The following is a 24,827-nucleotide window of genomic DNA, read 5'->3' on the forward strand; positions in this document are numbered from 1 at the left end:
TTCTTATGCCATGTCTGTGTTTCATATAGTAATGTATATGTTTTATGCTACTATTAGATGTATAATGCGTGAATTTTCTTGACAGGGGAACGGAGGTCATTATCCATTTTTACGATTGTTGCAGGGACACAACTGTCCAATCAGGGACTGTCCATGGCACATAGGGACAGCAGGTAACCCTGGTGACCATGGCCATGTCGCTACTGGGGTTTCCACCTTTTCCAGTTTCCGATCTGGGATATTTCCGGGACTCACATCTGACTTTACAGGCCGACACATACAAGCGGTCACTATATAGCATAGAACTTCACTTGTTTGCCTAAATAATAAGCTTATTGTTGTGGCAATTTGCTTGCTTATTCTGTTTCTTGTGTCATTTAGGTATTTCTGTTACAGAAATAACCAATTCATGCTACCATTACATTAAATACGGGATATCATTGTGTCCTACAATCGTAGCACATCAGCCATTTCTAATACGTTTTTTCGGACACAACTGGCCATGGAGAGACTGCCACAACCAAAGTGGGACAGGAGGTGAGCTTAGTCGCTGCTCCTATGTCGGTGCGGCGCTGACATGCGGCTGTACACCTTCTCTGAGTGTAAACACTGACGGTGCATTGCGGGACGTACGCGGTCTTATGCGTAGCCTTTGCTCCTTGGACGGGTACACTTATGCCTTCGTGGCTTCTATTTGCTTCTCCGTTAATTTGGGATGGGGACTATGTTGCATACTGTACGTGCGTTTCATTCTGCACAGGACCTGGCTGCTGCCATTACTATTGTGGGCGGAACGTGGCTGTCAGCACATTAGGTTGCTCACCTCATGCCGGCTTAGACACGCCTCCAGACGCATCCTACCTGGGCTCGCTCACGTACACTACGCACGTGTCTGTGATTCCGGTGCACTCTCATTAATATGTATATGGCGCTACTGCGCCGGCTATTCCATGCACCGCCGGTGCAGGCCTTACGCCGGCCTTGCGCCGAGCTTCATGAATCCCGGGGATTATGATGGAAGGGGAGCTGATTTTGATAACAAAGAATCAGTGTGACAAATAAGACTGAATGCCTGTAGCCCCCCTGGTGTCAACAATTATGTATCAATTTCAATTGTGTTAAAATACAGGGCAAATCAATTTTAACCACCAATTACAGTTAAAAGGAAACACATATAATAATTTAAACATTATTTAAATATAGGGTGGCAAATTGTGTGCACATGAGTCGATACAACTATTTTAGTCTGAATATTAAAGGTTAACATAATAACATTTTATTAAAGTAATTAATTTGTTTGGAAGAATTTAATGTGTTTAGATACTGTTAATTACTGAAACATTTGTAATACACTGTTGAATCAAAATGCTGACTTTATTGTTTAGCTTTTATTGGTCAGTTGGTACTTTAAATAATGTGTCAACAGAAATGTATATAACTCTGAGGAAGTCCCAGCTAAAAGGGATGAAAGTGTTTAGTTCAAGTCAACTAAATAGATTTACATTACTTGTGGAACCTGACAATCGATTTTTTTTAACAGACACACACATTCAAACATGTACACACACATATGCTCACACACCTTCACACATCTGCATACACACATTGGGCTTAAAGATCTGGATACAGATGGTCTGCACTGGATTAATTTACTAACCTGCTTAACAAAAAATAAATTAATATCTCACATAGTTTGATGTAGCAGATCAAAACAATTTTAAGTGCTTCAGCTGCTGTGTGCCTATGAAAAGTGTTTGCTGAAACGTAAAATGGTATATACTGTTAAAAGTAACCCATTACTGAGTGTGAAACAGGTAGATAGTGCTGATCCAAAGTAAATGAGAAAGGGATTTGTGGAGGAGGACATAGTGCTGATGCAACAGATTCCTCAAAGTGTGGACCAATCTGCAGGAAAGCAGTTCACAGTATACAAGTAGTGCTAAAATGTCTATAGAAGGCAAAAGCAAACGGGATCTGGCATTGATCCTTTTCTTGTGCTTGCGATTTGTACAACTCACTTTGTAGTTCTATGTGATGGAGACTAAGGTAGACGGAATATGTCATATGTCTGGCAGGGAGCACAGGTGACAAAAGGTCTGAGCTGCTTCCTTTGCTAAAGATATAGGGTTTGAATCCTCCCACATTCATTTCCATACTGTGTGGCTCTGAGCAAGTCACTTAATCAAACAGTGCTCCCTGGTTGCCACTAAAAACGGACAATTGTGTTCAGTGGGTTTTCTCTGTAAACAAATAGATTAAAAAAGCTGATATTTAACTTATAACAAAATACCTTCCTATGCAGTTGGATGAAATCTGTACAATCTAATTAACTACATAATTATCAGTAAGCATCAGTTTCTCCAGCTTATCATAGACTGCTGCAGTTTATTATACATCTTCTTTGGATGTAAATGTGGATGGTGCAATGGCCAAAGGACATTTAATGGTAAGGTATGAAGCAAGTAATGATATCTGAGTGAAAATTACATTCTTTGTACTGTCTGGACATTTCCCAGGCTACCTAAGAAGAAAGAGACAGATAGACAGACAGAGACACACACACACACACACACACACACACACACACACACACACACACACACACACACACACACACACACACACACACTCTCTGCCGAATTTTAATCGATGGATAAGATATATGGTGGTACTAACAGTTCTAGGCACTAATACTTAATAAGTAATACTTCGTGGGAGACAGAAGGGGCTTGGATGGGTTGTGAACTTCATGAAAATGCTAGGTGTTGTTAATGTGGCCCATTGTCAAGCTGCCTTAATTATGCTAATGAGAAGAACTGTATTATTGCTCCTTTGTTCTACTGTAAAAGGAACTCTTTCTTCATGAAAGAAGCTGTGCTTAAGTAATTAACCTTGGGTTAAGTGTGCTACGTGAGGTTTGTTACAGCATACGTGTGAACATACTGATTACAAGTCATACCACAGTAAATACAGGCAAACGATTTTCCATTCACTTTCCAAAGTAAACAATAAAGTATATCTACTGTCATTGTAAAAAGTCCAAAAATACTAACAAACCAGCTTAATTAACAAGGTTAAATGTAGGTCTATAAAAGGAAACATGAAGCTCTATGAAGTATCCCCTTCTCTTTTTATCTTCTCAGATGATTGTCAGTGTATGGAACGCTGAGGTAAAGCACACAGCTGATTTGTATGATATTGAAAAATACCAAGTACCTTACGATACAAATCAGTGCTTCCATTTTGTTTTAAATACCTGTACTCATGTTAACCAGATGAAGTGTGCAATGCTGCTTGCAAAGTGCACATGCTTTCTTTAATGCAATAAGCCAGCAAAGTAGGTGAAAGAAAAGGCTATGACTTTCAGGATTACAAGCTGAGTATAAGATATGACATGAGTTTTCAAATGGCATTGTTTCTTGAGGGAATGTGCTTTGTGAAATTATAAGAATATGCTGTCTTTCTATTTAAAAACATGTCCTAGCCAACTAATTAACAGCAATAATATAATAATAAAATGTCATATAAGGTACAGTAATGACGCACGGCAGCAACAAGGCAATAAGTTAAGCACAGATAGGCAGACAAAACCGCTACTCCACAAATATATAAAAACTTCGATTTATTGTAGCAAACATACACAGCATACGGTAAGCGCTTTCACCTAGAGAGGCTTCTTCAGACCATAGAGCCAAACCTTGTATGCCCTTGATAAACTAAAAAGAGCACCAAAACAGTTCAATAAATAAACAATTAAAGGTGCAGGTCCACTAACCATGTCCTAGGCTTACAATATATTGAGGGAATTAATTACTAAACTATATTTAATCTACATACCAGACATATATTAAAACAAAAAAAAAAAAATATATATATATATATATATTTATGGGTCTACTTCTAATGACCGAAATGCCGATTCGCCGACAGGGAAATAACCGACGCCAGAAAACCGACAACACACAAACCCGACAACGCGAAACACCGAACACCATAACACCGACACACTACACGTAAACAACACAGTACACTACAACACATATCCACTAGCCCTAACCCAAACCCTAACCCTAAGGTCCGACACTACCGCACACTCTCCCTACCTGCACCCTAACCCTAACTCACTTACACACCCTGAACCCCAAACTCCGACACTACCGCACACTCACCTATCACACACCCTAACCCTACATCCCTGAGTATTGCACACTTACCTGTCCGCTCCCTACTCCTAAATCCCTCACTATCGCATACTTACCAGGTCGCGCTTTCACATTCCCCTTGTCGGTCTTCCGTCTGTCGGGATTCGAGCGTGTCGGTCAACTGCGTTGTCGGTCGTTTCGTGTCGGTTATTTCCCTGTTGGCGAATCGGCGTTTCGGTCATTAGAAGTAGACCCATATTTATATATATATATATATATGTAAAAAAGTACATATACACATATGTGCACAACAACCCATTTATAAAAATAGTATATATATATATATATATATATATATATATATATATATATATCTATATATATATATATATATATATATATATAAAGAGAATATAAAAAAATATATATAAAAATAATTATAAATAAAAATATTTGCATTTATCCATGTCATTATAAGCAGGCAAGAGATACCGTCAATCCATCCTCTAACAGTATCAACATACGAATGCATACAGACACATAAAATTATATATGTGCATACAAGGAAAACACTTTACCTCAACCTCCTGGACCTTAAAAAAGGTCTCAGCAGCACCTTCTCATTCAGCCCGGGAAATACATCTGCCCTTAGCCTAACAATCCATCTGGACTCATAATTTCAGTACTACCCCTCACATCTTCCCCCCTATAATTAATATAAACAACATCCAAAACTTTAAAGTGGAATAAATGTGTGGAATCATTGGACAGTACATGTTTGGATAAGGCATTGACAGTCGAGCAGATCCTAATTTGATATAAGCATTCCCTTATCCTGTCTCTCAGCCTCCTGTCCGTCTTGCCTACATAAAATGCAGTGCAGGCTTCACAGGAGACTAAATAGACAACATGTGTAGAATTACAATCGGCATGAACCCTAACCTCATGGTTAGTGCCATAAATGGGGTGGTGAAAGTAGACATCAGTATCAATACAAGAACAGTAGTTACAACTGCCACATAGTACAGTACCAATACGTCTATCAACTACACCTACCTCCATCTTGGGATAACATAACAACTTCTTCAGGTTTGGTTTGCTCTTGTATACAAATCGTGGGACAATACCCACAACATCCCTCACATTCGAATCCAATGTTAACACCTCCCAATGTGATCTAATCACGTCCGTCAACCTACCAGCATCCTTAGTATAATACAAAGTCACCCTAAGACCAACATCTCTACTCTCAACTCTATCACCCTGACAAAAACCCCTCTAAATTCGCTGAACTCTCAGAGAAATACGGTGCAGTCGCTCATCCTCTCAGTGTCACGAGGTCTCTCAGTCCTCTCTCCAAATCAGGGGTCTGATACTCCCTGTTCTTAAATCTCTCATATAGATCCCGAACATCGGCCTCAAAACCATCCTGACTGGGGTTATACCGAGACGCCCTGTATACCTGACCCCTCACTACATTACCAATTATTATGTTTGGTAATATAGTGAGGGGTCTAGTATACAGGGTGTCTCGGTATAACCCCAGTCAGGATGGTTTTGAGGCCGATGTTCGGGATCTATATGAGAGATTTAAGAACAGGGAGTATCAGACCCCTGATTTGGAGAGAGGACTGAGAGACCTCGTGACACTGAGAGGATGAGCGACTGCACCATATTTCTCTGAGAGTTCAGCGAATTTAGAGGGGTTTTTGTCAGGGTGATAGAGTTGAGAGTAGAGATGTTGGTCTTAGGGTGACTTTGTATTATACTAAGGATGTTGGTAGGTTGAAGGACATGATTAGATCACATTGGGAGGTGTTAACATTGGATTCGAATGTGAGGGGATGTTGTGGGTATTGTCCCATGGTTTGTATAGAAGAACAAACCAAACCTGAAGAAATTGTTATGTTATCCCAAGATGGAGGTAGGTGTAGTTGATTCAAGTATTGGTACTGTACCATGTGGCAGCTGTAACTACTGCTGTTGTACTGATACTGATGTCTACTTTCAACACCCCATTTATGGCACTAACCATGAGGTTAGGGCTCATGCCGATTGTAATTCTACACATGTTGTCTGTTTAGCCTCCTGTGAAGCCTGCACTGTGTTTTATGTAGGCAAGAAGGACAGGAGGCTGAGAGATAGGATAAGGGAACACATATCAGATCAGGATCCGCTCGACTGTTAATGCCTTATCCAGACATGTTCTGTCCAATGATTCCACACATTTATTCCGCTTTAAAGTTTTGGATGCTGTTTATATTAATTATAGGGGGCGAGATGTGAGGGGTAGGACTGAAAGTACTGAGTTCAGATGGATTGTTAGGCTAAGGGCAGATGTATTTCCCGGGCTGAATGAGAAGGTGCCGCTGAGACCTTTTTTAAGGTCCAGGAGGTTGAGGTAAAGTGTTTTCCTTGTATGCACATATATAATTTTATGTGTCTGTATGCATTCATATGTTGATACTGTTAGAGGATGGATTGACGGTATCTCTTGCCTGCTTATTATGACATGGATAAATGCAAATATTTTTATTTATAATTATTTATATATATATTTTTTTATATTCTCATACATATATATATCTATATCTATATATATATATATATATATATATATATATATATATATATATATACTATTTTTATAAATGGGTTGTGCACATGTGTGTGTGTGTGTGTGTGTGTGTGTGTGTGTGTATATATATATATATATATATATATATATATATATATATATTTTTTTTTTTTTTTTAATGTCTGGTATGTGGTTTAAATATAATTTAGTAATTAATTCCCTCAATATGTTGTATGCCTAGGACATGGTTAGTGGCCCTGCACCTTTAATTGTTTATTTATTGAACTGTTTTGGCGCTCTTTTTAGTTTATCAAGGGCGTACAAGATTTGGCTTTATGGTTTGAAGAAGCCTATCTAGGTGAAAGCGCTTACCGTGTGCTGTGTATGTTTGCTACAATAAATCAAAGTTTTTTATATATTTGTGGAGTAGCGGTTTTGTCTGTCTATCTGTGCTTAACTTATTGCCTTGTTGCTGCCGTGCATTGCTACCGTACCTTATATGACATTTTATGGTTTTGCACTGATTCTGGTACAAGTAGCGTTAGTCCTGTGGGGAGTGATATTCGTTGGATTAATTAACAGCAATGTTTAACACTTATATTAAAAATCAAGTGAATAAAAAAAATTGACAATGTGTGATATCCAGGAAAAGCTTCTCTTAGTGACAAGGTAGAACTTGTGCCTAAGCACAAGTAGTGATGACCTACACAATTCATGAAATATAAGGAACTAAGTGTAGATACCTTATTCAACACAAGTCATCTACTTTTAGGCTAGTATTCATAGTCATTTGAACAAATGCGATAGAGGTATCCCTGATGTTTACGAATTTGCATAGCAAAGGCAAGATTCATACAGCTGATTTACGCTAATGCAAAATGCTTTAAGTATAATGAGGTGCAAAGCAATATATGCTAATGGGGGGGGGGGGGTTGCTGTGATTCATAGTCCAATATCCATGCCGTACACACAGCCATTGTAGAAAGTGATGCTTCACCTTTGATATCTGAGTTGCAATCCTTGAACTTGCCCCCAGCCATCCCTTTAGTCATTTGTTCAAATATGCACAAAAACGTACCTGGCACACAAATGAATTATTCCCCCCAGCAGCCCCTTCAGTAGTTTGTCTAAGTGTGCACAAGCACTAAAATGACTCAGAATAAAATATTTCACCCAGCGATCCCTTTGACCACGTATGTACAAGAACCAAAATGAAACATTTCCCCAAATGATCCCTTCAGTAGTTTGTCCATATCTGCACAAGCACTTCACTGACTCTGAAGTGAAACTTTTCCCCCCGTGACCACTACAGTAGTTTGTTCATGTCTGTACAAACACTTCACTGACACTAAAATGAAACATTTAACCTAATGACCCCCTCACTTGTATGTCCATGTATGCAGAAGCACTAAAATACAATAACAAATTTAAATAAAGTCAACAACTGTACTTCCTTTTAAAATGTATGGCAGTACATATTCCTTTTTCCCCTTCCACTCACAACTCCATATTCTCATGGCAAATTGCTGCTTACTGGCATACATTCAGGGCCATTAACATGTTTAGTATACAAATTAGGTCATTTTAGATTCATCTATATGAATCTATTGAAATAGAAATGTGCAATGCCTCATCTACATATTAGTTGTCTCCCTATCACTTATGCCTTAAGCATGTCAGGCTTCTAAAAACAAAACTCCTCTGCATTTTTGTAGTCATCCTAAAAATCATGATTTGCATAACTATGTAGAGCCATTCCTCATGGATTACCGCTATGAAAATGAGAAGCCCTAGACTATAAATACTAGCCTTAGTATCCCAGCTTGGCCTAAGAAGTCCTTCAGAAAACTGGGAGAGCAGCTCTGAGCATTTATGCCTCACTGCTGCAGCTAAGTGTTACACAATAAGATTCCTGCTGCACCATTATGTATTGGAGTACAGACACCATATATATGTCTCACAGTTACTGTAATCCAGGCCTATAATTTCATTTCTTAAGGAGAGATATCTAATACTTGTTCACAGGATCAGTCTTCAAGCTGGTTACATGCTGTCATCCCCAGCCTGATGTCTGTGCATTGTCAGATAACACAGGCAGGTGATAAAATACTGAGCAAAGAAGGGTTGCACAAAGTTGTTCTGCAGATACTGGAAATGACCAACCCCCACAATTAATTATTCATAAGGGCTTCATCTGCCATCTTATTTTTTTTAGAGAGTAAATTGCGATTGGAAACCTCATTGCAGAGTAAACACCAGCAGCTTGGTCTGCTTTGTGAATCTCATCAAATGTGTTACTCCTTCATTTATTCAACACAAGAACTGCTCTAAAAGGGCTAATTCAGATCAAACATTTACAAAATGCACATTTTGTAGAACTTGGGCAAATAAAAATTTAAGCTGTCTGATTTTATTTAGTAGAATAATATCAAATGTTAACTAGCATTCATAGAACAAAGAGTTATTTTCCTGCTTTTTCATTAATTTGTGTTACTGTGGTTATAATGTTAGATATTGAATAAATCTTTTCAGGAGTCAGCATCTCAGTACAGAACAGAACACAAGTTCAATTGAACTTTCTTTAATGTAAACTTACCGCTGAGAAGGGGTTGATGATAATGATAGAGAGCTGGTAGTTGGCCAATGTTTTCTACTCGATGGCTCATTATCCGTGACAGATGACCGGTGTGATGAAGGCTTCCTACTATTATACTGTGAAGGTAGACAGGCTCAATGAAATGGCTGAGAAGGGCACCCTGTAGTCCAAGAATATTCCACCTGAAAAAAAAGCAGGGAACACAAGGAAGATTACTAAATCATTCAGCCTTGTCAGACTCTCTTCGTACCTGTCGTAGCATAATTAGAATCTGAGAGTTGCTTATCACCTACTAAACCATTAGTGGAAGGTTGCAGTACAGAAAATGATACAGCTGCTTATGCAAATACTGCTGGAGTGCCCATCACTGTCTAAGTGGATTGCCTTAGACCCATCACAATGTACATGGATTGCATTAGAAATAGCAATAATTTGCTGTTATTTGCATGACAAAAGTATGCTGTTTACAGACACTTGTCCAAGTGTCTAAATCTGAAGATCCGGAGGCTTGACTTCAGTTAGAAAACAATACTATAGTTGGACAAATTATTTCGTGCACATCTAGCTATGCTGCTCCATTATTCTTACCATGGCTTCTAAAATGTGCTTGCTGTGAAATTACTTGAGGGTCAGTAGCCCACAGACCACAAAAAAAAAAAAAGCCAAATGCTTTTCTTCATAGGCAATCATTGTGTGTGATTTCTAATTATGCACCATTATGCACTAACAATGTTTCACTTTGTAAGGAAATTTACCCTTCTTAAAGTTAGTGCAACCATGGAGTTGGTATATATAAGTCTGAGGGGAGTCGGGTGCTTGTCCCACTGCAAAAAACAATAACAAAAAAATGGAGTTTTTCTCTCTTTCGCTTTTGGGCATTTTTTCCATTTGTTTGAACTGTTGACTTTCAGGAAGCTGGCATTTCATAGTTGGACCTTCTTACATGCAACTTATACGCTCTTTGAAATGGCTACATTTTGTAAATTGTGCTAGATGCAGCATGTGATATTTAACTACAGGTTTGGTTCCTTTCCTGCTTTTACCTGAGTAAGAATCATTACTTTCCAACACGATACAAAAGTACGTAGCAATGAAAATACTGAACAATGCTGGCAGGAGGTTAAAATGCCTCTTTTGTACATTTACATATCTAAACAATCCCACCTTGGTTTGTGGAGTTGACTGGTAAGAGTCTTATATGAATTTATATTTTATTGTTATCACTGTTTTTCAGTGTTTGTGTAGGTAGGAAGGGTTAGCTTGTTAACAAGATTTACTTTGTTTCATATTTTGTTGTTTTACCTTTAATTTCACTGGTGGTTGTTAGAAAGGTATAGGTTTTAGAAAGGCAAGCTCTATCCATTCCAAGGGACCTAGACAACTATAAATTCATACAGACTACAGAGAGGAAAATCCAGAGCATATCTAAACAATTCTGCATTGGTTTGTGATTTACTGTGGAGTTGACTGGTAAGAGAATTTTTTATTTGAATTTATATTTTATTTGTTATCACTGTTTTTCACTGTTTGTAGGTAGGAAGGGATAGCTTGTTAATAAATTTAGTTTGATTCATATATTTTTTTTGAAAATCCAGAGCATATCTAAACAATCATACCTTGGTTTGTGATTTACTGATCCTATTATTGATTTATTGATTTTTACTGTTTAAAAGAAGTGGGAACGCATTGCACGCACACCGTAAAGGAATTACAGCTTTTGTCTGGCCTGCAGAACTTGTACAGTCAGAACAACTTTATTGTATTTACTTTAGTATTTAGTTGTATATCGCTTGTGTGATTTTTGTCATAGAAGTTGATTTCAGTTCTCTTTGAATTCTGTGGTTACTGATTTTAATTATTCTTTTCTTTTACAATATTTTATTATTTTTGAAGCTGAATATGGATTCCTTAAATGAGAATGCAATTAATGATTTGCTAATGCACAAATATCTTCTGATAACACTGGCGATCTGTGTTCCTCGTGTCAAAAGTTGGATGATTTGCTTACCAAAAATCACTTGTGCAATTGGCTTGGCTTGGAGAACTGTTGTTTCATATATTAATGCTTGGACTGGTAAGGCAGACAGTATTAGGCAGAGAACAAATGGAACAATTTTAGGAAATGATGCATCTATTGTCTACAAAGATTATTCAACCCCTGTGAAACAAGATGATGACAACTTTGGAATTCTGAAGGCAAGTTGTCAGTAATCTGCGGATCTAGTTTGTTTAGACAGAAACAAAAAAAGAAGGAAAGGAAAAAGTTCACAACTAAGGGAGAAGAGGAAACTGATAAATGTCTGTAAAGTAAAGAGAATACGTACTAAAAAGGAAACTGCTTTGTTATGTAACACACCGGTTACAGGGAATGATAACATTGTTCTATCAGAAAACCTTCAGTCTACAGAAAAAGGCATCATGCTTCCAAAAGAGAAGGTAGAAAAAAGAGGCAAGGGGCAGGTGAAAAGGATGAAATCAAAACTGAATGTGGAAGGATTGAAGAACATTACTGTAAGAAAAAAGAAGAGAAAGACAGATGTTGACTACATTGCTCAAACTGTGGATCTACAATGCCAGATAGATGAGAATTTAATATACAATGAAAACAGTGGGATTAATAAGACTAATGGTGATTAAGATCTATCCTTTGTAACAACTGACAGAGCAGATATTACTGCATTAGAAGCTGAAGATTCTTCAGAGCTTGCCAGCAAAGATATCCTTGTAATTGGCGATTCGGTTATTAGAGGAACTGATACCTATATGTGCAGAGAAGATAATGAACATCAAATAGTGTTATACTTGCAGGATCAAAAATAGAAGATGTGAGACAAGCCTTGGAACGTTTTAATGTAAGGAAGTATGGATCTGTTTTTATTCATGTCGGTAGAAATGATCTCATCTGCAAGGATTCTCTTTCTGTTAGTAGGGAACTGACAGCCCTCTTAGATAGTACAGCTTGTACTGGCGTTAGGATGTACATTTCACAAATCACCTATGGAAAGGATAGTCAGGTCACTGTGAATGAAAAGATTTTTTGGGTAAACACCTACATGAAAAAAATGTCCTGTTTCAAAAATGGAAATGTGTAGAGCACCTAAGCCTAGATTTGGGCACACATGTTCAGACAGAATGGTGTGCATTTGTCAAGATCAGGGAAGAGAATTTTTGCAGCAGATATTTTACAGTATTTCTGCCAGGTCGAAAATTTAACAGTTCGCAGATAGCAACATTTGATACATCTCTGATGGCTCTTAATGCTAGGAGCATTAATAAAGTTTTTATTGGAAAATTTGCTATGTTCCTACAAGGCTGACATTGTTATTGTTTGTGAAACATGGTTAAAGAACAATGACTGGAAACCAGTTCTGTCAGGGTATAAATGTTTTTACTGTAATAGACATTCTAACAAAAAATCAGGTATAGGTGTTATAATAGGGATTAAAGACAGTTATGAGACTTGTGATTATTTCATGTTCAGTGATAACACCAATACTATAGACTGTGTAACTGTGACAATAAAGACAAACCTGGAACATATAACAAGTATTGGAGTGTATAAACCATCAAAGTCAAGTGCAGATGACCTAGAGGAATTTCTACATTTCTTACATGAAACACAAGAGGGAAGAATAATATTAGCTGGGGACTTAAATTTTCCAGAAGCAGACTGGAATAATATTGATTCAACAATGTTAATAAGGAAATTATTCACAACGTATATTCAGGAACAACAATTGTTTCAGATTGTAAAAAAACCTACCAGGGGATGGAACATACTAGATATTGTTTATGTTCCTAAAGAAATTACTGCTACTTCAAGTCAAGTTTTACCACCATTGATGTGCACTGATCATGGGGTTATAAATGTTAATTTGTTGCTAGATAATTCTGCCAAACTGAAATGTAAACCAATGCACAGAAGGTTAATTACAGATTATATGGAAGCAAAACAGTCACTGTGTAAAACTAAGTGGAGTGAGGTGTTCAGTGGAAAAACTTGTTTGAGTGCAAAAAATAAAAAAAAAAATGTTTAACATCAGGATCTAGGCATACAATATCGGGGGATATATTTCCATAAGGACAATATATCTGATTAAGGTGAGAGACAAAAAATATAAGAAATGGAAGACAGGTCGAACTACAACTTTGAAAAATGAAATAAACTAGCTGGACAAACAGATTAAGCATAGTGTGAGACAAGATCAAGAAAATTTTGAAGAAAATTTATATAAAGATATTGAGCATAATGGAAAACCTTTTTATAGATACATAAGATGTAGAAGGAGTAAAGACATACACATCGATAAACTGTGTGCATATTCTAAAATTTATTCTCAGACACAACAGATTACAGCTATATTTACAAAATCTTACGCAAAACAGTCTGACTCCACAAAAATGGATGATAAGTTGTCCTAGTGACATCCAGGTAACCCCAGATACTGGAATCAAATTAGATTATATTGAAAAAGAACTACAATACAAACTGGATCCAAACAAAGCACTGGGAGGGGACGCAATTAGTAACAATGACCTGAGAACACTTCAGCAAGAACTTATGGTGCCATTATATCTATTATTCACTAGGTCATATAAATATGGGGGGATTCCTCAAGACTGGAGACATGAGCTTATTAAACCTGTCTTTAAGGAAAGGGGAGTAGGACAAATCAAGAGTCATATATTCCCATAAGTCTACTTTCATGTTGTGGAAAAATACTGGAGACGGTAATATTTGATAAATTATTGTCAGAATTGTATAGGTTGGGGCTTGAAACCATATATCAGCATGCATATGTTGAAAACAGATTTATTACCACCTGTAACATGATGTTCTTTAACAATATATTAACAGCTATGAATGAAAAATTGTGCTGTGATGTAATTTATATAGATTTAACTTCAGCATTTGACAGGGTCATACACAAAACACTGATCAGAAAATTAGAACAACTAGGTATTGATGTACTCTTGATAAGATGGATAGCCACATGGCTTACAAATAGGACATGGCAAGTATCATACCGCAACTGAACAGATGAAATCCTTGGTTACAGTCAGGGTGTCCCACAGGGCTCTGTCCTAGGCCCTTACTTATTTAGATTGTATCTTTCAGACCTAAATTTTTCATCGGAGGTGTTCTACAGTCTATATGCAGATGACCTGAAATTGGGTAAACTGATTACATGTGTTACAGATAAGGCATGTCTGCAAAATAACTTGACTAAATTGACCATTTGGGCATAGGAGAATAATGTGTTGATAAATACATCAAAATACTAAGCATATGAGATTTGGAAGACATAATTTAAAAGGTGAATACTTAATACAGCACATACCAATTGAAACTGTAGATTAATTTAAGGACATTGGTATATGGGTAGATCCAGCTTTGAGTTTTTCCAATCATATAAACCAATTGGTTAATGATAGTTATAGAACTATAGGTTGTGTAAAAAGATTTATAAAGTCTTGGAAATCAAAAATTAAGAAGCCATTGTTTGTTTGTTACATAAGACCAAACTTGAGTATGGAATAACAATATGGAAACTGTATAAGAAAACAAGCATAAGTAAACTGGCAGGGCATCCATGGATGTGAAAATTTATGTTATCATGAAAGACTAAAATATCTGAACTTGTACAGTGTCTCTTATAGATATCTAAGTGGTGATCTTATTCAGTTATACAGGGCATTTAGAGACAACTACCTCTGGGAATGTTTGGGGTTATCAAAAAGTACTAGAGAATCATCATACAACCTATGTAGAATCTTTTCTATAGGAATGAGAAGTGTAATAATTGGTTCTCTGACAGAGTAGCTGATGCATGGAACAGACTACCAAATTACATTAAAACAGGTACTAATTTAGATATTTTTAAGAACAGCCTGGACACTTATTATAGAAACAAGTGTTTTCGTATATTGGCAAGCTAGAAGGGCATTAATGCCTGTGCTTGAAATATTTGTATGTATGTATGTATGTATGTATGTATGTATGTATAGCTGCTTACTTACCTGTGTTGCAGACACCATTAAAATAGCTTCACAGTACAGCAAAGTTAAGTCACAGTAAAAATTAATATTTTTAGTCATGACCACAGTAAAATGCATTCAAGGATTTATTACAGAACATACAAAAACTTGCAATGAATATTAAAAAAAATATATATTTCTGAAAAATTTCCTAAGACTGCTTATGACCCTGTCGGTCCATAGAAAGGCATAAAGGACAAGAACTTATAATACTTGGTATTTCTTATGAATACATCTCTGTCATGTTCTTTCAAAATAAAGTTGTAGATGAAGTAAATTCTTGCCCAAATGGTATAGAACAGATTAGACAAGAACTACAGGCATATGCTTGAATAATATTTAGGAAATGAAATGTTCTAATTTCTCTGCAAGACCAGGACCACAAATTATAATAAGGTAATTTAAAACACTGTAGCTGAAGGCATATTTTTATCATTTTAAGAATAGATATGCAAAATGCTGTTAGTCCAGCACTTACAATTAAATCAACATTTTGGTAATAAGATTGTGATGTGGGAGGGTGGGCAGAGTTCACCAGAACGCATTTTGGTAGATTTTAAACTGGAGCACATAGCTACAGGATGCTTCTTTGCAAACTAATGACTGCAGAAAACGTGCTCTCAGTCAGGGGCACACATTATACTGCTAATTTCTTACATCATTGTTCTTTTCATTAATTAACATTTCTCAATCGTTAGCACAATTATTGTGGTGCCTTGGTGCAGTACATCTCTTTTCATGATTAATAAGAAGTCATTATAGTTTCTTCTGAAGCAGTCAATTAACACAGAATACTTTCCATTAAGTACTGAACGTATAAATGCAGAAAGCAGTACCTGGAGAGCAATCAGCTTTAGGAACCTGAGACACCAATTGCTATAAAAAAGTTCCTTTTTGAATTTTTTTTTTTCATTAAACAGAAGCAATTTAGCTAGCCATATTAATTTACCTCTGAAGTACAACCATGCATTAGAAACATCTTTTAATCTCATGCTAGAAAAGGCAGCCATCTGGCTGCCATAGATTTCTAGGAGAGAACCTCTCTCGCTCTCTTTCTCTTTGCCATGTAAATGCAGGCCATTAAAGTGAATGCTTTCATCTACATAAAGCTCAAATGGAATATAAAAGGTAATATTTATGTACAGACACTCAGACACTTCTGGAGTTTAAATTGCCATAAGTTTTATGTAGCATTCACTTCTCTTCATCATATTTGAATGATTTTCCTGAAACATTTACGCATACAGCCAGCTAAAGTTAATTTGAATAACAACATTATTCTTCTTTGCAGCTGTGTAGATGGTAAACAGAAGACATAGTTGAGCAGCATTATATATTTATTAAAAAAGACTGTGCAGAGGCTATGTCAGAAATATAATTTTTGTAAAGCAAAGTATATTGATTATCAAGAACAGCAACAAGAACAAAAATGTAGATCACACATATTGCCACTGTGCATGGATCAAACGTTAATCCAAAGACTGGTGTGACTGCTGTTAACATGAAGGACTGTAGCAAATGATAAAAAAACAGAAATGGGGTGGATATGAAATGGAAGACAATGACATTTCATGGACTAGAAATATCTTTATGTCATCAGCAACCAACCATTCGCAACAGGAAGTATAAACAAATGACTCCTGGCACAGTAATCATGCAATCAGGTGCAGTATTGCTGGAAGTTATGGTAATATTAATGAGCATATAGTTGCTAGACATCCATTGGTTAGATATAAAGATGATGCTCAACTTTTAAAGCACCACAGAATGGGTGACATATTAAACCAGTCTCTAAAGTACTTTTCTTGTGATAATTCAGGTAGATATCTAATGTCAGATGGATAAGATAGCTGTTAGTTGCTTATCTGGAGTCAGGATATGCAAAATCACATGTTATTACACCACAGGTACCAGTATGATTCCATTATAGTCCTTGTAGGTGTAAATGACCTGAGATGTACTTCCTTAGATTATATGAAAAGAGACATAATGGAGCTTTCAGACTATGTGTCTCACGCTGGTACGAACATAGCATTCAGCAGCATATCATCAGTGAGGATGATGCAACATGAGCAAAAAATGACTGATTTCAACAACTGGCTGTCTTTATGGTGTCAATCTAAGGGGATCCAATATTTTTCAGCTTGAGAGGATATGGTTAGTAGACTACTTGCTTTGCCAAGGATGGTCTACACCTGCCCCCTTTAGGCTTTTGAATACTGGCTAAAACTTTATCCACCCCCATAGTGCCTTTTTTAGGTAATGACAGATTGACAAACCTACAGACATAGTAAAATTAACTCAACTTAAACCTCAATGTATTACTGCTAATGCCAGGAGCCTAAACCAAAAAAAAAAAAAAAAAACTACACTCCCTCCAAGCCCTCCTCACACTCAGGAATATAAACATCTGTGCACTTACCAACACATGGTTTAAAGTGACAGAAGGTACCTTGGAAGTGAAAAGTTTCAGTGCCCTGCACACTTTTAGACCAGAAGTTTCACAGACAGGGGATAAAGGTGGAGGTGTCTCAATATACATCAGTAACAAGAATACCTCAAGGGTGGTCAAACAGGATGAAGTGCTGGAGTTCCTCCACATGCAGATCACCATTGACAAAATCCCGCACCATATCTTAGTCAGATATAGGCCACCCTCCATGTCCCAAGAAGCTCACAGTGCATACATGGACCTACTGGAGATACCTATCATCCAACCAAATATCCTACTCATGGAAGACTTTAATTACCCCTCAGTAGAATGGGAATCTTACATGGCCTCAAAGCTACAGGCACAGAGATTCCTGGACTTCATATATACAAACACCCTTGACCAAACAGTGAATATGCTCACTACAGTCTCCAACATACTGGACCTTGTGCTCACAAATATGGGAAAATGCTGCACCCCCCCCACTGTCTCATCCTCCCTGGTAAGGTCTGATCTTAAAGCTGTCTCCTTCAAAATAAAAATCAACTCTATAATCCCATTAAAACCAGTAACAGTTAGGAACTATTCAAAGGCAAATTACCTTTCATTAAGTGATGGTTTGTCAAAAATTCTTTGCCCCTCAAAACCCCAAGAACACAGCAATGTATGCCAAATTTCAATGGCTGTAAAGATGTTGCTGTACCTACCAGAAGTAAGCCCAGAACTAGCCCTAGAAGCAAATCACCCTAGTGGCATTGCAAATTAAACAGAATTTACAACTAAAGTAAAAAAATATGGCAAAAATCAGGAAGGGTAATTCTCATAAAGATAAAAACTCTCTCATCAAAATAAACAGGCAACTAAGAGGGCTAATTAGGTCAAGCAAAGCCAACGTTAAGGTTAAGATAGCCTCCCAGGTGAAAGATAACCATAAAGCCTTCTACAGCTATGTCAGAATCCTGAAGGGCAGCACACAGCAAAGTGCTGAACTGGTGGTTAGTGGTGCCAAGCCTGGTGATATAGCGAACCTTTTAGCAGACAAATTCAGTTCCAGCTTTACCCCCCCTCACCCCCAACCATTCCCCCAAAATGCCTTAAACATAACCCTGCCAACTATAAATAGGGAGCATTGACTGTCTGTACTCACTAAAGCCAAAAACACAGCGTCAATAGGACACAGATAACATCCCAGGATGCCTTCCGAATAGTCTAAAATATAATTTATCTGGACTCCTGGAGCCATTATTTAACTATAGTATTAAAATAGACTTTGGGCCATGTGAATGGAGGACTGTGATGGTCATCCCCTTTCATAATGGAAGACCTTCAACAACAGATCCTAGAAACTAGAAACCCATTATTCTGACAAGTCTTATTTGCAAAACCATGGAACAAATTATTATGGAAATTATCAGCAAAGACATAGCAGACATCCAGACACTGGATTCATCCCAGTTTGGCTTTATCAAAGGAAGATCATACTTACTGCATCTGGTGTACTTTGAAAAGGACTTTAAGGCAGTAGATGAGAGGAAAACAGTGCATACTGCCTACCAAGATCTGGCTAAAGCATTTGATACAATACCCCATTGAGCATTGTCAACAAATGTATGAAACTAGGTATAAACCCCTTTATAGCATGCTGGATAGTTATCTGGCTCACTCATAGGACCCAGGAGGTCAGAATCAGTGAGGCCACCTCCACAAAGGGTCTTGTCATGAGTGGAGTTCCCCAGGTCTCTAAGCTGGGCCCACTTTTCTTTGGCATCTACTTTAGATGTTAAAGCAAGTGTCAAAGGCCTCTGGCTAGCCAAGTTCTCAGATGACTACAAACTGGAAGCAGTCATTGAATCCCCCAAGATAAGGACACCATTCAGGAAAGTCTAACACAAATAAATGCTTGGTGCCAAAGCCATAGCTTCAAATTCAGTACCAAGAAATGCATTATAGTACCTTGTGAGAAGCCTGCCACCCTGAGTAACTATGTCATCAATAAAACACACATAAAAGTTAATTCACCTGTCAGGAATCTGGGAATCCATGTAGATAGTAACCTAGCCATGGACCAATTTGCATCTAAGGTAGTAAGAAAATCCTTCTATGTTGCTCAACTTATAAGCAAGGGCATGGCATCTAGTTCCAGACAGGTCATCATACCAGTGTACTCAGCCCTCATCAAATCAATCATAGAGTATAATGCCTCCCTTGGTATGTACCTGACCAGACAAATGCAGCAAATGGAACATCCACAAAAGTTCCTTACAAAAAGTATACAGGGAGTAAACACAATGTCCTATGCTGATCACCTCAAAGTCCTGTCTCGTTACTTGGTATCATACAGACTTTTGACACGTGATCTTTGCCTGGCATACAAGACATACTTGAACCCTGTTTTATTGAACCCTCTGCACATCCGCAAAACAAACAGCATCAGAACTACTAGATTAAAAGACCAGACTTTTGCTTGCAACATAAATAGGACATGGAGAGACAGATATGTTTCTCAGAGAATTCCCATTCCCATTCTCTGGAACAGGCTCCCTATCTATGTGAAGAAGAGTTCCTCCCTATCCCTATCCCCATCCCTATTTAAGCATAACTTGTACTAAAGGATTGGTAATTGGAAATTTACCCCTGGTCTGGCATCTATGTCTTTAATGGACAGAGGCAGTCAGTGAAACACCCCTTTATAAATCAACTTTGTGGGTCACATTTGGGTTGCACAGCTAGACTTATATGGGCCCCAGTGGTCATTAGCCTGTTATACACCTATGAACTTGTCTGAGGAATGACAGTGGAATTTTTCCAGAGTCCTGGACAAGTTTCTCACTTATACTTCTAAATACAACTTTAAGTCATGACCAAAAAGGGAACATCCAATAGTGCAGTTTCCTTATCCCTCGTCAACAGATAAATAATACTTGGTTCAAAGAAAATCAGTAATGATCACACAATTTATATAACACAAATATTATCGCCACATACTTAGGCAGGTGAAGATATACAGAACGTGGCAGTCTATGTGACACCAGGGACATCCAGGAAGCTATCAATGTATAACTGGCATGTGTTCAGGTTAAACAGCAAAGAAGGGCTGGGCAGCTGGATGGCACTTATTTATTTATTTTTATTTTATTTTACATTTGTTGACCGGGCTAGTCCAACCGGATATATGTCTATTTTCAGTACAGGCCTAGGGAGAAAAGCTTCACATAGAAACAAAGCAGAATATTTCAATTACAGATACAGTTCACTTGTCAGACAAAACAGCTAATTGCATAGTAACATAGTAATCATGATAGATAACAAACAAAAATTCATTTTTTTTTTAGACCAAGCAATCATAGAAGAATAAAGTATTTAGAAGGGTGTGTTATTCCAAAATCAAGCTTGTATATGTCAGAGAAGAACAGGTAATTATTTACAAGGCAGGGACACATTATTTAAAAGGCAGTGACTCATCTATAAGGCAGTGACACATGCATAAGGCCCTAGTTGGGTACGATCATCCTAACTTGTAATAGTATCTGAGAAGAATGGGTTTTGTACAGTCTCAAGTTAGCTAACTGATAAGATTAAGATGATAACAGGATGAGGAATCTGAGTCTGGGTTGGTACAAGGACATAGCCAGTGGGTTGAAAGGTATAATTTGAGTTTCTTTTTGAATAGTGGAGTTGAAGAAAGAGATTTGAGTTCACCGGGAAGTAGGTTCCAGATTTTTCCCACAGTATTAGAGAAAAGGGAATCTCCTGCTTTATTGTTGGGTTTTTGTCTAGATACAAGTAGTTTATTTTCTGAGCGTAGGTTAGTGAGATTTTTATATGGGGTGATTAGACTCATGAGAATTGGTGTATTGCTTGGATGTTAAAGGGTCTTATGGACAATAATCAGTTGGTGGAATAGAATATGATTTTGCAGCTCAATCCAACCCAGTTGTTTCAGATTTAGGCAGTGGTGGGTTCTAAAAGGGGAGCCGGTTGCAAATCTGGCAGTGTTATCGTAGGAGGTTGCCAGCTTGTTGAAGTTGCTTTTTGATAGATTAGTGTATATAGGAGAGGCATAGAGGAGAGTTGAGATGAGGTGGGTGTGGGCAATAGTAGTTCTAGCTATGGGAGTAAGGAAGGGTTTAATCTTGTAGAGGGAGCCTAATTTTCTGTTAACTGATTTTATTGTGGTGTTGATATGAGTATCATAGTTAAGGTTGTGGTCTATTGTTACTCCTAAGAGTTTGGTGGTAGTGTCAGGAGATATAACCATGCCATTATTAGATTTGATAATGAAGTCAATTGGGGTGGACTTTTGTGTGGGAGTAAAGAGCAATAATTTAGTCTTCTTGGGGTTAAGTAGGCGACAGCGCTATAAGAACAATTTTTCTACTAATTCAAAAACATTTTGGGTGAGGGACTGCAGTTCAGAAGGAACAGGAGTGGAGCATATTAGTGTGGAGTTGTCTGCATACTGCATGCATGCAGCTTGAGGGATGTTTACATTTAGATTGTTAATAAAAATTGAGAATAGGAGAGGGCCCAATATAGAACCTTGGGGTACACTGAGGGTGGCAGGAAGGTGGTTAGATAGACTATTTTCCCAAAGCACTGCTTGTTGCCTGTTATCTAAGTAGGACTTGAACCACAGTAGTGCCTGTGTATCAAGTGAGAGGGACTTAAGTATATTTAGCAGTAGTTGAGGTTGACCATGTCAAATGCTTTTGAGAGATCAATAAAGATTGCAGAAGAAAGTGTTACTGTTACAGTTTTTGTTAATGTGGTCAGAAAATGATAAGAGGGCAGTACTGGTGCTATGAAAAGTTCTAAAGCCATGCTGAGAGTTTGGTAATAGGCTATTTTGGAGCAGGTGGTCTAATAGTTGATGGTGGATGCATTTTTCCATAATTTTAGCAAAGGGAGAGAGTAGGGAAATTAGACGAAAGTTAGAGTTTTGTTGAATTACCACCTTTGTGTAGGGTGATATATGGGAGATTTTCCAAATAGATGGGATGGTACCATCTCTTATGGTTCTATTTATTAGGATAGAAATAGGATAGAAATGTGTTTACATTTATTAACTAGGATAGAGAACTAATCCCCATGGCCCCTTTTCACATTCACCAACCAACAAATGGAAAATAGTGCCCAAATGACCAGATACAATATAACAGCACTATGAGGAAATAAAGCTGCAGTTGCTAGTTCGTAGATTTAATGATGCAACAAATAAAACATTAACGCTTGAAACACTCCAAAATACGTTTTCGTTTACACTTCACTTCATCAGACAACAAAAAGCCCTCAGGCCCATGCCCTTATATATTATCCTCACTAATTAACAATCATACAATTAAACAGAATTAACTATTTCAAGCCAACACTAATATTTAACAATTAAACAGCATACTAAGCTTATACAAAGCTTTACATACAAATCTAACAATATTTAATACAGTATTACCCTTTTCACATTCAGCCTGAGACCACTGTCTGGTTAAGTGACTTGCTCAGAATCATACAGTTAGGCAATTTAATTCATTTTAATATGTTAACTGGGTTAAATCCCTGATTGTAACAGACATGTTCATTTACTGCAGCAGGTAATCTCATCCAGTCTGGAGTAAAGCATCAGTGGACTTGATGGATTTCAGCTGGTCAAGCAGGATTCGGATTTGAGTCATCAGTCTGCTGCTGAAGCTGAGACACATTGTCTCAGTTTCATTGCTCAGGAAGGACTCGTGTTTACTCTTTGTATAAACATGCCTCAACTTCAAACAGCTGAAAGGACTTTGCAACAAAATTTAAATGTTTCATTCAGTTCATTTTCTGGTGTTTTAAGTGCTGCTTGTTGTATAGTCTTAAAATAGGCTAAAGTCTGGTTTTCAGGAAAGTAATCCTCTTATTTGCAGGTACTTGTTGAGCTTTTGTTTGTTATGATAATGATACTAAATAGACTCATACCATGTGAGTTATTGCTTGTATGACTTTCAGGAAAGTGTAGGAACATGCACAACATGGCATTGATCTGCCATGGCCTATGTCATGTGACATGCCCTGTACAATCAAGTATTATGGCACGACTGCACAGCAGATGTATAGAGCTTGGTCTTCAAGGCTGATTGTTATTCATAGCAGAAGATAAGAGAACACAGTGTGAACAAGCATAACCATGCCATATCTCTGCACATAAACTCAAATACATTGTCCCTCATCACAGATACTTTAGTATGCACATTTAAGTCTTGGCATTTCTCCTCAGTATTAAAACCCCTGCCCTGTCAGTGTCCACAATCAAACAAAATCGGTCTTTTCTCTTTTTCATTCTCCCTTTTTGGCTCATTAAACATCACCGCTGAACTGTTATTGTGCACGTATCACCAGCAGAATTCAGTAATGTAGCAAATGCAGTCCCACCTTTAATTCACCCATCTTTATCCATGTCCCAGTATTATTTTATACATATATTCATCCTTCCATACACTCATCCCTAGCAGTATCCAGTGTCGGGAACATACATTTTCAGTTGTTTCACATAGTCACTGTACTAAATGGAGGCTTATATAAATAAACATTTTTACACAAAGCTGCTTGGGCAGCTCATTATCACACAGCCAGGGTGGTATTTTGCCAGTGCAAACCTGACAGTACTGTTTAACCAGCTTGGTGGGGAGAATGGATGGTGAGTGGCAGCTGCCATGTCATTATGCCAGCAGCATGCAAATTCCTGCTACCTCACTCACCTGCACTTTCTCAGTGCCCCCCAGTTTCCAAAGTAAGCTTTATTTGGTAGTAGAGGCCAGCTCCGCTGTGTGTGTGTTAAAACACATACCTTTTTGCAAAGATGGCCCCTGCCCTATGTCATTTGATAATTTTGTGATTTTAAGAAGAGGGGCTATTGTTGTACCTCTTCATTGATGATCCCCTGCACTGTAGGACACAGTGGTACCATGCATAGTGCAGGGCAACTCAAAAACATGACACCTCTGGCTCAAGCATAGTCATTTCAGTGATGCACAGTGAGGAACCCTCTTTATTCCTTCCATAAAGTATGCA

At 37.6% G+C, this 24,827-nt stretch overlaps 1 protein-coding gene across 1 annotated transcript in view; it reads right to left on the reverse strand.

Moving 5' to 3' along the window:
• The window catches only part of ADARB2 (adenosine deaminase RNA specific B2 (inactive)), a 976,728-nt gene that overhangs the window by 92,682 nt on the left and 859,219 nt on the right, over nucleotides 1-24,827 (reverse strand). Inside the window, exon 7 of the mRNA XM_044064698.1 lies at nucleotides 9,317-9,498. Within this exon, the coding sequence (XP_043920633.1) occupies nucleotides 9,317-9,498 (182 nt within the window). The remainder of the gene's footprint in view (nucleotides 1-9,316; nucleotides 9,499-24,827) is intronic.

This window comes from Protopterus annectens, chromosome 3.part0 (assembly GCF_019279795.1).
Source record: "Protopterus annectens isolate FY-2018-M chromosome 3.part0, PAN1.0, whole genome shotgun sequence".
In the NCBI taxonomy this organism is placed as follows: Eukaryota; Metazoa; Chordata; order Ceratodontiformes; family Protopteridae; genus Protopterus; species Protopterus annectens.